Source organism: Pangasianodon hypophthalmus, chromosome 22 (genome assembly GCF_027358585.1).
Source record: "Pangasianodon hypophthalmus isolate fPanHyp1 chromosome 22, fPanHyp1.pri, whole genome shotgun sequence".
Lineage (NCBI taxonomy): Eukaryota > Metazoa > Chordata > Actinopteri > Siluriformes > Pangasiidae > Pangasianodon > Pangasianodon hypophthalmus.
The window spans coordinates 16713921-16735017 of NC_069731.1; the positions used below are offsets into that span (position 1 = coordinate 16713921).

At 39.1% G+C, this 21097-nt stretch overlaps 1 protein-coding gene across 1 annotated transcript in view; it reads left to right on the forward strand.

Annotated features, from left to right (window-relative positions):
• Positions 1–21097, forward strand: part of c22h8orf34 (chromosome 22 C8orf34 homolog) — a 72141-nt gene that overhangs the window by 12351 nt on the left and 38693 nt on the right. The window contains exon 6 of the mRNA XM_053228123.1: positions 5168–5334. Coding sequence (XP_053084098.1) covers positions 5168–5334 — 167 coding nt within the window. The remainder of the gene's footprint in view (positions 1–5167; positions 5335–21097) is intronic.

Sequence of the window (21097 nt, forward strand, 5' to 3'; positions counted from 1 at the left end):
TTTGCTGTGCACGAAAAGCCTGATGTGATGTTTGTGATTCATGCAATTCCTTTATGATTCTTGTTGCCTATGGTTACATACATACATTTGCAAGTTGTGTAGCTCTTAGAGGTGTAACGATGCATCACAATGCAAAAACTCTGATAACGCACACTGTGGAAGTCAGCATTCTATTAATTATGCATCTAATGCAGTTGCACTGTTTGAACACCAGATGTCCCAATCTGTGCAACCCATAGAGTTAAAATATATAGAGAGCACGCTTGTCACACGTGTAGAGAGCACTCTGGTCACATTCTTTTGTTGATAGCCTGCGAGATGACCAGGAATCATCTGTGAAGTGACTGATAGCTCCGGATCACCTTTAAAAACACTGTGAAAAGAGGTCTTTAGTAACCAGAAGATGGGCATTTTAGCCAACTTTGGAGCTTTATTATCCTTTTAAAATGATGCCTCGTGCGCTGCTACAGAGCTCATTATGCTTCAATCAAACATATTCCCCTGAGTCAGAAACTGTATATTCAATCAAATTTTTGGGAGAATTTATCAGTTTATTTATTTATTTTTAAGTTATGGTGATCCTGTAGTACATTATGTTTATAATATTAAACCTCTGTTCATAACAATTTGTGATTTATTTGGTTTTATACAGATAAAAATACACGTTGTTTTGCATTGTTCATGATCATTGTTCATTGTTCTTTTCAGTTATAGTGAACCAGTATTATGAATCGAATCAAATTGTGACTGGAGTGTGTTATACCCCATGAGCCCTAGGTTGGGGTAGAAATAAAATTTTTGACATAAACGTGAGGTAGATATGAACGATAATGGCTGTTCATCAGAATTGTTTTGATTATATTAAAATCATCGTTGTTGATTGGTTATTCAGCTAATTTAGGATCATTCATTTATTTAGCACTTATTTTACTTGCTTTATCTTGATCATGGTTACATCAGATATGGCTCAGCTTCAGACACTCCACCTGTGGGCCACAGAGCATCTGATACCTTTTGTATACTTTTCTGGCAACAAGCTTCAGAATCGCAAAGGCTGAAATCTGATGTCTCTTTGCAATTCTGTGTATAAAAACTTCACTGCGCTGATTTCAAACATTTGAGCACAATAAATACCTTTAAGCCTTTAAGTGCACCGAATTGAAATAAGTTTACACAACCTGTACTTAAAATTTATTATAAAGTTTTTTTGAGGCACTTAGTGATGAGTGAACAGGAAAATCTTACAGGAAAAGATCTATGCTTGGTTGTCTTCCATGTCAGTCAAATTGCCTTTTTCTGTGGTGGTTCTTGGCTATGTTTATTGATGAAATGTACCAGACTCTCTAGTGAATGCCAAGACCTTCTCTGATTTCTATGCACACTTGCCAAAGGTTGGTTCACATTTTCCTTTGCAGCCCTCCTGACCAATAAAAAAAAGATTTGTCTTGCAGTTCAACATCTCATTTTTTTTCAGAGCACAGTGTTAACACAAAAATAATAAACAGATCAAGATCATGAACAGCGGACTTGCCATCAGCCAACCTCCAGACGGAATAATGTTTGCTTGTACTGCTGGTTCCTTCTTTTTTATTACTACTGCAGTAATCAATTGTTTCATAACTGTGATTTTTTGTTGTTGTTGTTTGTATTATCGATCTCAGAAGTGCACATGCAGGTCATTTCATAGTGGAAGTGCATCAAATGTGAACTGTCAAAGCAGAAGATTTGGATCTGAGTAATAAAATTGACTATATATCCTGCAGCAGTGATATCACTGTCAGCTCCTTTATTAGTTTATTAGGATAGTATTCTACCTCATTTATAAATCATTTGGATGAAAGCATTTACTAAAAATATGTTTTGGATTGAGAGGAAGCGAAATAGGGCCTTAATGCTGTTAATGAAATGAATATCAATGCTGTTAATTTCTCCAATTGGTGGTAATTGGATGTTTCAAGTGTTTTTTATTCATCTAACTCTGTGGTTCTTGATTCTAGTTCTCAAGACTCCGTGCTCTAACACACCTGAATAAACACAAGTGTGTGAGAATCTGATGATGATTCAAGACAGATTTGTGAGCACAGGAATCATAAAAAATTTGAAAAATGTGAAGCCCTGGGTTAGCGCACCAGCTGAATAAGACAGTTAACAAATAACACTCTAATTTGCTAGTTTACATATTAAATAAGACAAATTTCAGTTCCTACCAATCACGGATAACATAGTGATTCAGTATTTTGTCATCATTGGAGTAAATTTCTTGAAGTATTTGAGTATCGAAGCTTCCCATACAGCTCAGATAGTTTTAGCTTCTGTTCTGGAGCAGGTAAATCGAGGTGATCTGGTGGTTTCACACCAATTTACGTCTACAGCCCAGTATCATGTCATGACATCTCAGGTGTGAATTTCATCAGTGAACTTATCTGAAGCTGACTACCTTGCCAGAACAGCCAGAACTGTGAGGAACCCATACCTCAAGTGTACACTATGTTCTAGTGGCACACCACATTTGACTAGCGGCCATCAATTTTGAATCTGATGCGAGGAGAATAAACATATTTGTCTGTAAACATTGTTTCTATTTAAACAAGCAATGTCATCAGTTTGCTAATCAGGCTAGAAGGGGTAAATAAAATTTTAAAAAGCCATGAAAATCTATGAAAACTCTTCCCTTTCTGAACTAAAGTCTACTGCCGTGTAGCTACTCTTTTTTTTTACCATGAGCAGATAAAGAATGTTATTGGCCACAGTGGCTCATGTTTAGAAACATTTATCAGCCCTGTTTTCTACATTTATTAGCCCTGCAGAAACACTTTGCTTGCATCTACCAGTAAATGACCCCTGATATAGATGAACCATCCAAGAACCATGATAAAAAGATCTAACCTGGACAATCTATAGAGTGTGTATTGATTATTTACTCAATATCAATAACTGTAGTTGACATATTTAAAAATAGTGCATTGTGACATGCCAGTAGCTTTTAATCGACACCAGCCCTGCGCTGCTGCAGTCTACATTGCCAAAGAAAGAAGTCACAGAAGGTGGGCATTTTAGCCAGCTTTGGAGCTCTATTTCTGGTTAAAATTTTGTCAAATTTTTGGGAGAATTTGTGAATTTATTCATTTATTTTTAAGATGGTGAACCTGTAGTACATTTTGTTTACAATATTACACTTCTGTCTATAGCAATTTTTTTTTGTTTATTTAGTTTTATACAGACAAAAATGCACATTGTTTGCATTCAGAATTAAAAAATGAGTCTTTGCAGTTTTTCTTTCAAGTTTTGTTCAAAATATTCTGAGAATCAAATGAAATTGATTTGTGAACCCAGTATCATGAATTGAAGCAAATCTTGACCAGAGTGTATCATTACACCACTACTAAAGTATATCTATGAGAATGAATAAAAAAAAATCAGCTGACAATTTTCAAAAGTTCCCAGTTCTGTGTGAAAATCGTGCATCTGGCAACACTGGTAATACAGCTCTGAGAAATAAGACCTGGTTTTGATTTTGGCAAAATCAGTCATCACTAATTGTTCAAGGCTTAATACATTGAATAGACTAATGTAATCAGACGCCTTTCAGATTTTTCCTTTTTGAACATTTTGAACATAACACGCAAGCGGTTTTCCGTGCAGAACGCAACCTAACTGCCCTTGAAAACAGGCACAAACTTTCTGTAAGACTATCTTTATAGAACTACTTCTATTCAGCAAACAGAACCCTTTATGACAGGTGTGGGTGTGTTTATGTGACTGTTTATGAGCACTGGGATTGCATTGTCAGCTCTGCTGATGCAGCAAAACAGAAGAGCCTAGGGGAAATCAGTTGGCTGATGCACTTCCATAGCTGGGGAAAACTAAAACCAAGGAAAATGTGGAACCTAAATGATCATGCTAAATGATCTGTCCGACCTCACTCCCCTGCATATTAGCATGAGTATTAGCATAGTAATATTCAGCCTGAATATATAATGTAGTTCTGCCCCGAATCCAATTCCATCTTCCCAGCCCATTTTAATCATATTTACCGCTAAGAATATTGAAAAAAATTGTCCTGAATTTGAGATATTGGTTGAAGCAGGCTTCTGATTCTATTAAATATCTGGGAGGATTAGATTAAACAACCTAATTAGCTGTGACTACAACGCAAGCTGCTGGTTGAGGAGGTCATTTTTGCGCCTTCCACAATTTCAAGTAGAAATGAGAAAATTCTCATCTTCATCTTCATGACTGACCATCTGTTTTTATTCCTGTTACATTTTCTGTTAAATAACCCTCTCTGACTCTGGATGTGGGAGGCTGGGCATTAATCACACACTGCAGATCTGTAAGGACAATTAATTCATTTTGATTCTTATGGGCATGGGTGCTGACTTGAGTTAAATGATCGTCCAAACCTAAAGTATTTTGTTGATGCCATCAAGAGGTCCGTCCGGATTGTGGTCACTGTATCCCGAACCCAGCCAAACAAGTGAAACTTGCTTTTTAAAGTAATGTCATCATCCAGTTAAACATTTTTTAAATTGTGAAGGTGAAAGTTTTAAAATTATTCATTTTTTGTACTTGTTTTGCCATACATTTTCATTATGATACTGATTTTAGGACCTAACTGAACGTTGTTTTATCATGTGATGCTTTTCTGTAGCTTAGCTTTAGTAACACTGTATTGAAAAGACTAGTCGTGATTTTTTTTATTTTAGCTGTGACTCTGAAGTGTCATTTGCTACACGGTGCTCTGAATGCACAGCCTGCTAATGTTCCATTTTCAGTTTAAAAAGACAGGCATAACTAAATGTGTAATAATGTTTTAATATAGTCATGATAACCATGATTAAGGCTTGGCATTCATTGTGATATGAAAATTTAATATTGTGTGTAGAGTACAGATATCTGCCTGCCTCTTATTAAAAATATCAATATAACGAAATACAAGAATCCTTGTTTCATTTTTAACTCGTTTGCACTACGCGTCTCAAATCACATACTATATGTATACTATACTAGATGATTTTTGAGTGAGAAGTATGTAAGGGATCATGCAATATACGGTATATTATATATTAATAATAAGTATATTAAGTTCTGTATATTAATTAAATGTATATTAGGACTCAAACTGAAACGCTAAAGGTGTACTAACGTCTCTACCTTTTGTTTCCAGTCTGAAGATGGAGGTGAAGACGAAAGGGCTGAAACAGCAGCAGCAGCACCGGAAGAAGCTCCTGGCGGCCATGTTGTCTCAGGACTCGTTTGAGTCCATGGCCAGCTCGGCTCCGTCCGTCACCGAGGACGAGATGGAGGACGAGGACGACGCCATGGAGCTTCTGGGTAACAAAACTACATGCACTGTGTCTGTCTTTCATCACCTTCTCACTGTCTCACAGAGACATAAACAAATTTAAAGCAATCACACACACTCTCTCTCTCTCTCTCTCTCTCTCACACACACACACACACATGCATTTACTCAAACGTTGTGGTCCACTTCAATCATGTGTGTTTACAAGGCTCGTATCGTCACTGATTGTCGAGCATCTATTGAATTCTGATTCTGAGCTGAAGAGAGCGTTTTTCAGAGTGCATCCATCACAAGAGAACACACACACACACAATGCAACGCAGTTTTTCATTCTCATTCTTTTTCATTTCTGTTTATGCAATCACTTCAGACTGAAGCTGCCACACGTCTCTGCTGTTTAGTCAGAATAGCTTTTGCAATTTCAAACTTCAAATTTCAGAAAATAGTCTTATAGCTCATCTCATCATATATCTCATTATAAAAAATAGATATGCCTACATTCTAAATGGTTTTTTTTTAGGTGGCCCGTGAGTGCAAAACAAAAAAATGGAAAAAAAAAAAAACACAACAGCTGATCATAAAGCACAACACAAAACTAAAGATCAAGTTTGTGACTGTCACTTTGCAAAATCAGGACATGCTCCCAGATGTCATGTGTGTGTGTGTGTGTGTGTGTGTGTGTGTTTGGTGAGATCCTCAGGGGTTGGTCTTCAGTCTGTGTTTAATTAGCTAGAAAAATGCACATAGTACCTTTAAAACTCATTTAAAAGACATAATTGGACTCCAGGATTTGAGGCTTCATTTACATTTGTACCATTGAGAACACAAATTTGCTTATGGGGTACGTTCATGACTGTGCTCTAGCTAAAAGTGAAACAAAACTGTTGCAAAATGTGTTTGTTTTTGTTAAATCCATTCATGAAGTCTATTTATGTGAATTTCTTTCTGGCCAAGACTCTAAAAAGCAGAAATTTGGACTGTCCTGGAAAGAATACAACATCAGTAGTGGCACTAAAGTGACAACACTATTCACTTCCCCTTGAACCTTCCTGTCTGTGAGGACAGCAGCAAATTAGACACGGGTTAAACTGAAGAAGCTCAGTCGCCTAGAGGTGTGTGTGTGTGTGTGTGTGTGTGAGCTTCAGTACCCAAGTGAATGCCTGCTGTGTGGACCTGGAGATTATGGGATTACTCTGGTTCTTTGTCAGTTACAGCACAGCTAGGCGAAGCTGAATAGGAGCAAATAAGAAAGCTGAAATCCTTCTTTAAAGAATAACCCGCTTATGGTCTTATAAGAAATGTGATAGAGTAATTACCTTCTAATGATTTATGATTGTAATTAGGGGTCTGCATGTCCCCACTACGTCAAATCCAAATGATCAGCCAAGCCGCGTTTGTCGTCTAACGTTTGCTTCTTTAGATTTGCACCAGAGGTGTGAGACCAGTGTTGCTAACAAATCCTGATGTAAGATTCCCTGATAGGGTGAACGCTTTGGAGCAGGGACAGATGTAGGATCAGACCTTTAGGGGTGCTTAGCCCTTAATGAGTGTGACATGCAAACATGCAAAGCACTAGCTGGTGTTCATTATAGTTGATTAATTACTGTTACTTTCCCAAAAACCCCACAGGGGTGATCTTTAAAACTAGAAAACCAACAAATAAACAAAAAATGGGTTTCAAAATGGCTACAAAGGTGCTCTTTTTTTCTGTGAAACAAACTGATCCTGGGGGTACTGTGACATTTTTACCTGTGTCCTTATCCCTTAAATCAAACAATAAATCATAAGATACTGCTGCCTGGGATTCGTGGCCAGTTCTCTCTCTCTCCCTCTTTTCTCTCTGCTCTGTTGCTCTCTCTCTGTCTCTCTCTCTCTCTCTGTCTCTTCATTTGTTATCTCTCTGGCCTGTACTGCTTTCCTCTATTCAGATATCACTCTGGCGATATCTGCTTTTCTGCTTTCTCCATGGACTCTCCCTGTTCCCCTTCTCTCTGCTTGTATTGCGAATATAAACAAATAGCATGTCTAATTAACTAGGAAAGTATTTTAACTAGGAAGTCATGTTTAGAATCAAGTCTATCAACGTGCAAAATTCATGCGTTTAAAGAAATCTATGTAAAATCTTATCATGACGTTTTTTTTTTCTCCTCTTCCAAACAGTGTACACTGTAAAAAATTGACATTACTGTAAAATTTTACTGGAAACATATTTACAGAAGAGTACTGTAATATCTTACATAGTATAAAATAACACATAATCCAGTACATTTGCTCATTTGGCTGATGCTTTAAAAAAGAATGTCACTTACAATAGAGGCAGGATACAATTGAGCTGAAGGTTAAGGGTATTGCCCAAGGACACAATCATGGCAGTATGGCAGTGCTGGGATTTGAACACATGACCTTCTGATCTGTAACTCAGCACCTTAATGCAATATTTAATGCAATATTTAATGCAGTATTTTATTGCGAGTTAAATCAGTAATAGAAGTGCTTGAATTAATGAGCTCACAGCTCACAAGATTGGTTAGCATTGCTCTGACTGACAGGGGAGAGACGGCTAATTATGCTCTCTTGGATTGGTTGTGGCATTGCCAGGATTTGAACTTGCAGGATTTTTCGTTACAGTAACCTTTTCTATCAGTGCGAACCTGTTCTGAGCTTTTAACTTTTTGATTGGACAAGACTTTGCTACAGGTTTTCATTAAAGTCTCCCAGTCCCTATCGCTGAGAGTAATCCTCTGAAGGCAAAGTGTCTCGAGTCCAATTACACACACACACATACACACACACACACACACACACACACACAGTCTCGCTTTCACTGCCACTGTACTGCTGTACCGCTTATACCAAGCACGATCATGTCTTGATGGAGAATAATGCACATTTTATCCTGCACACAGAATTAACTGGGGTTTTTTTGTGTGTAGTTGTGTAGCAGACAAAATAACTAGTGTGTGTGTGTGTTGGAGATGAGCAGTCCCAGACACATTTTCCAGATTCTCTGTGATCGAGCCTCATCACTCATATTGAACGTTCTGTCAGCTGAACCAAGCTGGTCACCGAGGGACAGAAGACAGAGAGAGAGAGAGAGAGAGAGAGAGAGGGAAGGAGAGAGAGGGAGAGAAGGAGAGACTGAGGCTTTATTAAAGCTTTCATTTAGAAAAGCTTATTTTTAAAAGTTCAACACTTTTTAAAAGAATACTCCAGTGATTTTCAAGATATATCTGTAGTGTATAGACAAAACTTCAATCTGTTTCCGTGCAGAAAGGAAGAAAGGAATAGAAAACTTGAACGGAACAGAAACGGGAAAAAATCCGCCCTGAATGACTTGCATATTAATCTTCATAAGTAACATGTGGTCTTCAGTGGCGGCTGTGATTTATTTTCTGGTGAATTTCTAGTCCAAAAAAAAAGTTGACTTTTGTCTAATTATGTTACTAGCCAGACTTGATGACTTTCTGTTGAAAAAAACGCAAACACAATGGGCCTCATTCATCAACCTTGTAGTAAAGCTGTGTGTAAATATTTGCGTTTAAACAAACCGAACTAAAAATTTATAACGGATTTACAAAAGTTTCTGAAATGTTGATTTTCTTCATACTTGTGTGTATGTTGATGAATCGCAATCGCCCGTAAATGACCAGGTGCGTGCGCGGCACAGCTGATTTGCATTTAGTGACGCCCACAAAACTCCATAAAAGTCCAAGTGCACAAACAGCCAGCAGCATGAAATGATCGATCAGGGTAAAGCCTGAAAAACAGAAGTGGAAGTTATTTTGACTCACTTCTATGCCAATAAAAATATTAATATGCCAGTGTATAATAAAAAGCCAATAATAATAAAAAGAGAGCGCTAAATCTTCCATCAGCTGAGGCGTTTGTTTTCGTCTTAGAGCTATGCGCAGACAGACCGGCCCATCCTCCGTTTATACACCGCCATTTCTTTAGTCATAATTGAGCAATTCATTTTATTTGTCTTAATTTGTGGGTCTGTTTTGGCTCGTTTTCATTATTTTTCGTATTCTTTTTTAATTAATGCCAATAATATAAAATGACTTGTTTTCACAAAATGTTCCTGATATGCTCTTAGTCCCTGATTTAGTGAACTAGCATGAGGATGTGTTTTTGATAGAGACTCCAAAGCTCTTCTATAAGTCGCTCTGGATAAGGACGTTTCATCTGCTAAACGCTGTAAACGTAATAAAAATATATAATTTACCCTCGACACTATATTCCAGCTATAAAAGCACAGTAATCCATGCAAATTATATGATCTGAAGTTGATCAAGTCGAGGTTTATATTAGTTAATCTTCTTATGCGTATATTTACGAATCTTTTTCTGAATTTACGGATTTTCATCAATGCCAAATTACTTGTGTAAACACTAGTACGAACAGTTTACGCAGAAATCTGTCCATATCCAGATTGATAAATGAGGCCCAATGTTCCTAAGACATGTTCTTAGAAAATTGTAATGACTATGCGAATTATATCCGCGTTTATTTATGTATTAATGCACTTAATGCACTAGCTGAACTAAGAATTCTTCGGATATGTTTTGACTATAAAGCACTTCCGTAAGTCAGGTCAAAAAAATGGTCTCTGACAAATGGGGTAAACATAAATCTAGAACACACAATGTTTTTAATTAACACATTCTTTTTTGAGAGTAGCAACAAAACACAATAGTCATCATACCTAATAATACGCACCAATAATAATAACTGAATAATAATAATAATAGATTTATAGAGTATAGTTTTGAGATAATAGAGTAATAATAGAATAGAGACAGTTATGATGATTGATCAGGAACACACCCTCCTAGAGGCTGGTACATTCGGAGTTTGTGAAAGTGTGTGTAAAGTGTGTAACTATGTGCTTAGTCTGCCCTCTGGTGGACAAACTGCTGCATGACAGTCTTACGAGGGTTACACGCATTTTCCTGGAACAGTTTCTCAGAAGAGAGTTTAGATTTAAGACGTAATCTGACTAAAATAAAGCATATAAGGATTTTCCTCTATCTTCATGAATATGAACTGCACTGTCTTGTCATTTTATAATATTTTATATGTTTCATAATTTTTCATGTTATAAGTAAAAGATACTACTTTTCTTATCAACATAATTAAGCATACAACTATCTGCCCTCTTCCACATACCTGAGCTCACAGATGCCCACCATTGGCTCGTGTCACTGTGATTGACAGGTGAGAGAGAGTGAACCGCTCCTCCCACCCAGAGAGCCAGTTTTGTTCTCTTGACTCCTGACCACGGACTTTCAAATTTTAAGTGTCACCATGTGAGGATGAGAGAAAGAAGTAAAATCAGATACATACATCGTAACATTTTCTATAAAACACACCTCATTATTTGAAAATCAAAGTAGTTGAAGAACGTTGTCAGCTGTTGCTTTGGAGAGAAACACACATGTGATAAAGATGTGAAGGAGTGGAGATCTAATCTAATCTAATCTAATCCCTTACCTCCTCTCCTCTTTCTCTTTTTCTTAGCTCTTCTCTTCGTGTTCTTTTCTAATTTTTGTGCTCTTCACGCTCTCTTCTTTTGTTTCCGTTTCCTCTTCTCTTCTACTTTTTTTTTATTTTCATTCATTTCATCTCATTTTCTTTTTTTCTTCCCTTGTCTTGTCTTCTTTTCTTCTTTTCTCTTCTCATTTTTTGTTTTTGTTGTATTTTCATGTTCTTCATTCTTGCTTTTGTTCTCTTCTCATTCTCTTTATTTTTCTTTTTTCTCTTCTCTTCTATTCTCCTTCTTTTTTCATTTTTTTTTCTTCTCATTCTCTTCACTTCTCTTTTCATTATTGTCTTTTCTTTTTATTTCTTTTCTTTATTCTATTTTCTTTTCTTCTTTTTTCTTTATTTGTTACGCTCTTATCCTCTTATCCTCCGGTCGTTTTCATTCTCATTCTCATTTTTTCTTTTCTTTTTTCTTTACTTTTTTCTTTTCTCTTCTCCTTGTTCTTTTTTCATTTTGTTCTCATTCTCTTCTCTTACTTTTCTTTCCTTTTTGTTTCTCTTCTCTTCTCCTCTCTTCTCTTCTCTTCTCTTCTCCTCTCTTCTCTCTGTAAAGGCTAATTTATGCAGTGTCATTGTCTCTCAGCTTGCTGTGTTGTAATTGTGTGTAACACCTCTTAGCGCTGTGCTAAATGCTCAGTTGAAATGAACTTCACCCAAGTGAGATTTGTTATGCTAATCTCAGAGCTTGACAGAGCTGCTCTCCTTTTTCCCTTCTTTCTTTTAGACTGTATGATTAATGCACTATGACTCAGGGAAAGTTAGATGGATTACATTACGGTGAAATGACGCTGTGTAATCATTTTATTACAGATGATGCCTGTGGCCTTATACTGCAATACACTGTGATTCAGTTAGAGAAAAGGGTTTAATATAGAACTCTTAAGTAAATCTACAACCCTTCAGATGGCCTTCTTAAAGGGTATTAGAACCATTTTTGGATGCGAAAAACCTTCCATGCAGAACTTGTTTTTCTAAGACGATCTTTTACAAACAGCTTTATTTAAATTTAATTAAAGGCCCGGCTGCTTAAGTGGAACTGACAGACACAGAGGCCACTCCTCCTTCACAGCAGCTGACACAGAGGCCACACCTCCTTCACAGGAACTGGCAAAACACATAGGCCACGCCTCCTTCACAGCAACCGGCACAGAGGCCCCACCTCCTTCACTGGAACTGACAGGTAAAGAGGCCACACCCTCGGACTGGAACTAACACAGCGGCCACACCTCCTTCACTGGGACTAACACAGAAGCCACACCTCCTTCACTGGGACTAACACAGAGGCCACACCTCCTTCACTGGGACTAACACAGTGGCCACACTTCCTTCACTGAGACTAACAAAGTGGCCGCACCTCCTTCACTGGGACTAACACAGTGGCCACACCTCCTTCACTGGAACTAACACAGAGGCCACACCTCCTTCACTGGGACTAACACAGTGGCCACACCTCCTTCACTGAGACTAACACAGTGGCCGCACCTCCTTCACTGGAACTAACACAGAGGCCACACCTCCTTCACTGGAACTAACACAGAGGCCACACCTCCTTCACTGGGACTAACACAGAGGCCACACCTCCTTCACTGGGACTAACACAGTGGCCACACCTCCTTCACTGGAACTAACACAGAGGCCACACCTCCTTCACTGGGACTAACACAGTGGCCACACCTTCTTCACTGAGACTAACACAGTGGCCGCACCTCCTTCACTGGAACTAACACAGAGGCCACACCTCCTTCACTGGAACTAACACAGTCTCCACACCTCCTTCACTGAGACTAACACAGTGGCCGCACCTCCTTCACTGGGACTAACACAGAGGCCACACCTCCTTCACTGGGACTAACACAGAGGCCACACCTCTTTCACTGGGACTAAGACAGTGGTCGCACCTCCTTCACTGGGACTAACACAGTGGCCACGTCTCCTTCACTGGGACTAACACATAAGCCACACCTCCTTCACTGGGACTAACACAGTGGCCACGTCTCCTTCACTGGGACTAACACAGAGGCCACACCTCCTTCACTGGGACTAACACAGTGGCCGCACCTCCTTCACTGGAACTAACACCGTGGCCACACCTCCTTCACTGGGACTGACAAAGAGGCCACACCTCCTTCACTGGGACTAACACAGAGGTCACACCTCCTTCACTGAGACTAACACAGCAGCCACACCTCCTTCATTGAGACTAACACAGAGGCCACGTCTCCTTCACTGGGACTAACACATAAGCCACACCTCCTTTACTGGGACTGACACAGAGGCCACACCTCCTTCACTGGGACTAACACAGAGGCCACACCTCCTTCACTGGGACTAACACAGCAGCCACACCTCCTTCATTGAGACTAACACAGAGGCCACGTCTCCTTCACTGGGACTAACACATAAGCCACACCTCCTTTACTGGGACTGACACAGAGGCCACACCTCCTTCACTGGGACTAACACAGAGGCCACACCTCCTTCACTGGGACTAACACAGAAGCCACACCTCCTTCATTGAGATTAACACAAAGGCCATGTCTCCTTCACTGGGACTAACATAGAGGCCACACCTCCTTCACTGGGACTAACACATAAGCCACACCTCCTTTACTGGGACTGACACAGAGGCCACACCTCCTTCACTGGGACTAACACAGAGGCCACACCTCCTTCACTGGGACTAACACATAAGCCACACCTCCTTTACTGGGACTGACACAGAGGCCACACCTCCTTCACTGGGACTAACACAGAAGCCACGCCTCCTTCATTGAGATTAACACAAAGGCCATGTCTCCTTCACTGGGACTAACACATAAGCCACACCTCCTTCACTGGGACTAACACATAAGCCACACCTCCTTCACTGGGACTAACACAGAGGCCACACCTCCTTTACTGGGACTGACACAGAGGCCACACCTTCTTCACTGGGACTAACACAGTGGCCACACCTACTTTCACTCATTTGACAACTATTTTAAATAACAGCTTGTCTGATACAAAGATGCTCAGATACATAAAAACGCACACTGGTTTTTTTTAATTGGTTCATTTTACAGATTCGTATTTACACCCCTAATCTAGACAGCTTAAGCTAGCTGCCATATTTCAGCGAGGAAAGTAGACAGCATTGTCCTCCGTAGCTGTGATGCTTTTGGACAAATGTTGCATGACTTAAAGTTGTAGTAAACTGATAGCGAGTGTTACGAACAACACCGATGCTGCTTTGGTCTGTGGGAAATTTAGCTTTGAGCAGTGAGACCACCCAGGCGGATATTTCTGATGGGGTGAAATGAGTCGCTGTTTTCTTTTTGCAGCTGTCGTGACCTCATTGAGACAAAGTCAGGGCCAAGCTTGCGATACCAGACTGGGAATCTCTCACCCTGGGGGTCTTACGGAGTGTTTACATAAAGCAGAATAATTGAGTCTGTACCCAGGTCTGTGTCCGTTCTCCAGGCGTCGTCATGGCAGGATTGTGTTACACCACAGTGCTGTCTCAAATCCGACTGGTCAGAGGATGTTGATTATTCTTCTATTGCAGCAGGCCTGAAGGTAGTTCTGAGTTTATAATAATGCTTTCACTCTAATACGTTATCATTTGTATGGTAACAGCTCATTCACAGGGACACACATGGTGGATGCTGTACAATAAAAAAAATATATTAAAAAAACCATGTTATTTAGCAAAAAAAAAAACATAGTTGTTGATACAATGAAATATGTATTTAACTTTTACGGAAGGAGTCTCCAGTGTTAAAACTTTATAAGAGTCGGAAATGTGCTGTTATAGGAAAATAATCAACTTTGGGATGGTAACAGTAATTACGCTTTTTAATTTAATTATTTACTTATTGTTTTGTTTTATTTGGATTTGTTTTTGGACTTTACTCTGATTTTCTCCCTAATCTAGTCCTGGCCAATTCCCACCATCTAGCTAGCTCTTCCCTATCATACAAAAACTACTAACCAGGGAAAGCAAAAGCTAGGCACATGAGGCACATGCCTCGGAGACACATGAGGCCAGCTGCCCACCTCTTTTCCAACTGCTGCTCATGCAACGTCAGGGGGGTGGTGTAACACACTCAGAGGAAAGTGCTATCCATCCACTTTCACTCGCATGTACAGTAGCTGATTATTTTCCTCTAACCGCAACCCTGAAGTGTTTTATTCCTTACTTAATTCATATTTTCGGTCAAAGCTGTAAAACTTTTGATGAGTTTAAATCACTTTTTTTGTAAAATACATTGCTCTGTGTGTGCTTGTATAAAACTTGAAGCATGAAGTAACCAATCACATTATTTGACAGCCTCCGGCCTCATGTTCAGATGGACCAAAAATTCATTTCCTTACACCCAGGTTTGAAAAGTGCTTTCACACTCAAACAAATGGACCAAACTCACAGTGCAAATCGACCCTGGATAAACATGCAATCATGAAACCACCCAAAGATTAATGAGATAAAGACAGGATTACATTGGACAGTATGCTGTCTGAAGCTGAAGCTGTCTGTATCTGTGTGTGTGTGTGTTTTTTGTGTGTGCATACAGTATGTATGTGTTTGGGTGTGTGGGAAAAAGTCTCTGAATGGCGCCTCTGTTTAACACTGAGTTGTAAAATTCAGACATGTGGTATTAACACTGACAGGGAACTTTTTGGAGCCATCTTACACAGAAACACTTGTTTCTCTTTATAAGGGTGAAACCGGGATGGATAAACCCCGCTGCATGGTAAATACCACGGAATGGGAGAAATCTCATGTTTGAGACGGATTACAGTCCTCACTGTGTGGTATCTCTGAAGAAGAGCCAAGAAATGTTCACTACTGCAGTGTACAGGTTTTGGTTTTATAGCTAATTAAATCCTAATACATTTTAGATTATATAGGAATCTCTCATATTGACTCTCCATCATGCAGTGAACACAGTGTGCAGACGCTCAGAGAAATCCATTTAAATCTGATTTAGAAGCATTATAGCTGAATATCCTGGTCATACACCATTTTCTGTATACCTTATAGATGATACAATGTACTTTTTGATACTCCTGCCTTTCTACACTGTAAACCAAAGACACAAATTAAGCAAATTTCAAAAATATTAATTTTAGTCTATTTAACAATAGTAAATCTGGTGGCTGGTAACACATAACGTGTTTTTGAATACCTAATTTAGGTTCTTAACATGGAACAGTCCCTTACATTATCTAGATTATACCAAAGCGCTGTTTCTCGATTGTGATTGCTTAGAAGGCATTGATTAGTTTTCTTCAAGTAACAACTCATTCACAGGACTTGTATAGCACACACTGTACATGATTCAATTTTAAAAAGCGTTTGTAATTGTTGATATGGTGACGTTTTCTGTAACGAGATGTTTATTTAGCATTTTTGGAAGGAGTCTCCAGTGTGTGCAGTCCATAACAGTTAGAAGTAAAACTGTAACTTTAAGTTTTTCGACACAGGAAGGTCTACAGGACAGAGGAGCTTGTGCTTTGAGGTTTCTCTGTAACATGACAAGCTGCAGTGTGTTTGTCTTGTTAACTTCAAGACAGTAAAAAGTGAGAATGGTGAGGAAATAACTGTTTATCATTGCTATAACGCTATAACGTAATCGATAACAAGAAGTAACTTTTTTCACGGATATTCCACAACAATGTAACTATGTAACTATAAATGGATAAAAAGCATTTTTAATAAATAGAAAAATGTGATCATTGTCAATGGTGATCTGTGGTATAAGAGGAATAAAATACTTCGGGACATGCTGTTATTGAGAAATAATCTACTTCTTAGTGGTAGGAGTAAGTCAGCTTGATCACACCATGCTGTTGTTGATTATTTTCCTATAACATTAGGCCATAAAGTGTTTTATTCCTTATTAAATTTAGCACACCTTGCTCAAAAGCCCTCAAGAGCATCTCAGAAATGTAAAAAAAATTAATAAAAAATAATGTATGAATCAGTTTGGAAACAGTTCTTTCTAAATGGTTTGTTCCTGGAACCTTTTCTTTAGGGTTCTTCAGGAGAGACAACCCAAAGAACCTCTAATGTTTCAGGAAGGATGTGCAGTATTTTTTTGGGAAAATTCCCTGTACTTTGGAAAAATAACCCTGATGTCAAAAAGCAAACTGAAATTAAAAAAAAAAAATCTCTGGTTATGTTTGTTAGTACATTTGTTTCTTTGACAATTTTTACTCCATGAGGCCAAGACGTCAGTTAGTCTTATGAGAATAGATGTTTGCGTGCCGGTAATTATAGAGTATTACGCCATAAAGCCACCACCCGGGTATTAGAGACTGAAATGTGAAATGATGTAATTGACAAATAAATGGAAGGGTTGGTGAATGAGTTATTGGCATTACAAGGTGGGTATTGTGTAATCAGAAAACCTCATGACATATTTATTATCTAAAGGGAGATCATATTGGCTTGATGTCATGACGAAGGAATTTCTGTCTTAATAAATCTCTCTGGTGTTTGAATAGGTGGTCATGCTAACTTTGCTGTTTTTTTTTTAATATAATAGCTGTAATGGATGTGTCTTGGTTGATAGTATGATATCCACAAGATGGCAATATTGTATCTGTAAGAGAGAGAGAGAAAGAGAGAGTGAGAGAGGGAAAGAAGAGAGGACTGACTTTATACTTTGTTTAAAAAATCATTTAGAAAATATAAATGAAAGATGACAAGGTGGATAAAAGTGTTTTGCACTGTATACTTTATATTAATGACATATGGTGTGGAATATCAAAATCACTCAGTTTTGCTGTCTAGCCTTTGATTGCGTCTGCTCATTGAAGTGCATTAATTGCCTGTGCCACGGAGACGTCTAGCTCTTGTCGTACCCAAGTCCTGTCACTTCCATCTTTCATGTCTGTCTGATCTCAAAGCATCTGATCTCAATCATTCTTTTTTTTTTTTACAGCCCACATGGTGCAGGCGTGAGGCTTTGGAGCGCGAGAGACGCATACTTTCGCGGGGAGCCTGCGTCTCAAATCCGAGGCCTAATTATAGAAATATTGTTTTTATTACAAAGCCAAACAAAATGCCGTCTTTTCCCACTTGACATCAAAGCGGCGTGTATGAGGGCTGACCACAGAGCTGTGCTTTTTTCGGCTTAATGAAACCCAAATGCTGAGTGCGTCGGAGAACGAGCGAGCGAGAGAGCGTGTCAGGTCTAAGTGTCGTCTAGAGGAACGAGGTCAAGGTAAGAGCTGTCAGTTTGGGAGGATTACTGCGAGCAAAACGTTGAACTGATTCCTGATGGAGATCAGAAGCACACCGCGTTCCCATGTTACATAGCATAATGAATGCCTTATGGAGCTGATCTGGGTAGGACATTCATCATTCGTTTATTTATTCATTCATCAGACGTCTGTTTGATCTATCAGCTCGTGGCTTTTCTCAGCGTTTACAGTACTGATAATGATTTTACCTCTCTGTGTGCTCAGTGCTGCTTGACTTGCACGTCTTTTGCCCGGAAAGTTTTGCACCCGGGCCGGAGTGTGTGGGAGCCATTACAGACCGGATTCATCCTCATCACTCTGGACTTTGTTAGGATAGCATGGCTCGAATAGTTTCCACCTCGGTTTGGAAGCTCTGCAGTGTGTTTTGCTTGATACGTCCAGTGACAACACACGCCATATTGGCACTGCCACACACACACACACACACACACGCACGGTTCCATACAGATAAGACCATGCTTGCTTATCACGGCATAGTTGTTTTGCAGGTAGCAGTTTTCCTGTTCTCAGGAATGTGGTGGGACTAAAGCAGAGATATGCACAGTGTAGGTAAACAAACAGACCTTCTCTCTTTCTCTTTGGGGAAGAAAGGAAGCTGTATGAGATATCATTCAGTCCCACAGGGGATTATCACTCCATACTGATAACCGATCTGACAACATGGACTTTTTTTTTGTTGTGTATCCATTTCTCAAAGACAGTTTTTGTTTGTTTTTGATGACTGATAGTGTGTCGCCTAGACAACTGCAACTGTATAATACAGCATACAGAGCGTGACAGTCGTGTTATCCTAGTGTTTCAGTCACTTAATTTTTCTGTCTTCTGGCTTTGCTGCACAATGAGAACTTCACTACAGTTGAAACATGGCTAAAATTACTCACCTTACTTACAGAGAATAAACAGTACTTCGCTAAGCCAGGAAAATTAACTATGATCCTTAGGTACTGCTGATTCCACTGAAACTGGCAGAAAACTTGCCTAAATTGTGCTTTCCTTATATATATTTATCTCATCCACAACCCCGCTCCCTATTCTGGAGTGCCTCAAAGCATTTAAGAGCACAAAAGCCTAGGAGCTCTTTACATAAAGGATCCCAGGACGTTTCATCTGGAGAATTAAAAACACTCTTTACAAGTCATTATAAGCAGAGTAACGTTTCCTAATGTTAGCATTACTCATTGACGAGATAAACACAGCTATGAGGTAGCGTGACAAAGAGGATCCGCTGCACTGCTGCTTGTTGATGTATTGTATATAGTAAAGTGTATTAGGACAGTTGATTATCAGTATAAATGAAAATGAATCGTATTAATAAAGACGCAATATGAGCTCGTTCTAATACGTTATTGTTTCTGTTGTACCAACTTACACAGGGACTTGTATTTAACGTTTTACTAAATGTATCACTTTACTAAATATGGCTTGTATTTAGCATTTTTTGGAAGGAGTCTCCAGCGTCAGCACTTTGTAACAGCCCGAGGTACCTGTAGAGCTGTAACTTTACGTTTTTCTGACAGGAGAAAGTCTTTAGAACCGAGGACTTTGCAGTTTCTCACAACACAACAAGCTGCATTTTGTTTTTATTTCATTAACTTCAAGGGAGGGGAAAAAAAAGGGCTGGTGAGGGAATGACTGTTTCTGATATAATGTCAGCATGAACTAAGTTGTTTCACAGATGTCCCACAAAAGTAAAACATGTCATTTTTAATAAATCAAAAATTATAATCACTAGCAAATTGTTGTAGTAGCCTATAAGAGGAATAAAACCCTTCTGGATGTGCTCTTATAGGAAAATAGTTCACTTCTGTCCAAGATTCTCATAGGCCCATTATCTCAAGAATGAGTAGTTGAATGTTTGTAGGATTTATTTGGATTTAGCATTGTTAACAGAAAATGAACTGTGTAGATTATGGAATCGAGACAAACAGGGTCAAAGACACAGCAAGGTCAAAAAATGTTTGAAAGGACTTTGTCATTGAGTTGACTTCTACGTCTTCTTTATGTGAGGTCTGATGGCTGAAAATGTGATGTTTACTAAGCTCAAAGTGTTGTTTGGGACATTGGGAATTGGTTATTCATGGTTATTCCTGGTCATTAATGATGATTAGATGTGAATTCAGGGTATAAGTAGTGGAGATGGTAATCTTTTATTTCTCTTGAGCCCCTGCCCCAAGATGCCTGATTTATTTATTTAGATGCTCAAAACCAATTCAAAATCTTGTGAGTGAAAAAAAAAAAATGCTGGACAGTGCTGACTGTACTTAATGACTCTAGTTTTTGTCTTTGAGCCAGAAGAGCCAGAGTAAGTGAGAGAGATTTTCCCACAAAGGTCAGTGGTGTAGAGTTCTCAGTTTGCGTGTGTGAGTGTGTATGTTGTCTCTGGCACTGGGATGAGGACCGTGATGATGAATGAGACATCTAATATCACCACACTTACTGGTGTTTCATGAGCCAGGCTTCTTTAGAACCCGTCTCACCCACGTACCCACACACAGGCTCTGTCCATCCCGTGGGAAAATTCACGAGCCTGACAGCGTGCTACGACGGATCACAGCTTTCACTGATCGGACGTGTAGGAGTGTATGTGCAGATTTACACACTGCGAAATTCCTAATTGACATCGATAAGCCATTTCGTATCAGACACCTCTGCAAATTAAACCGATCTGCGTTAAGGGAGGGTGGAGACGAATTTCTCATGGATGTTTCATTTAATCCCTGCTGTTTGTCACGCTTTCTTCTGCTAGAAAGCATTCGTCCCTGTTTACCCTCACAGTCTATGTGTAACATAATAGCAGCATGTGACTCACTGCAGTAGGTTTTAATATCACTGCCCCAGGGGACATATATGAGGTTGTAGACAGGTAATTATGGATGTCATTTTTTATGGTTAAATCCTTAATGACCAAAAAAAGGTGTGATAACTGTAGTTCAATGAACAAAAGAATATGTAATATGCACTGCCTGTAGTGTGTACACAGGACAGTGTACACAGTAGTTT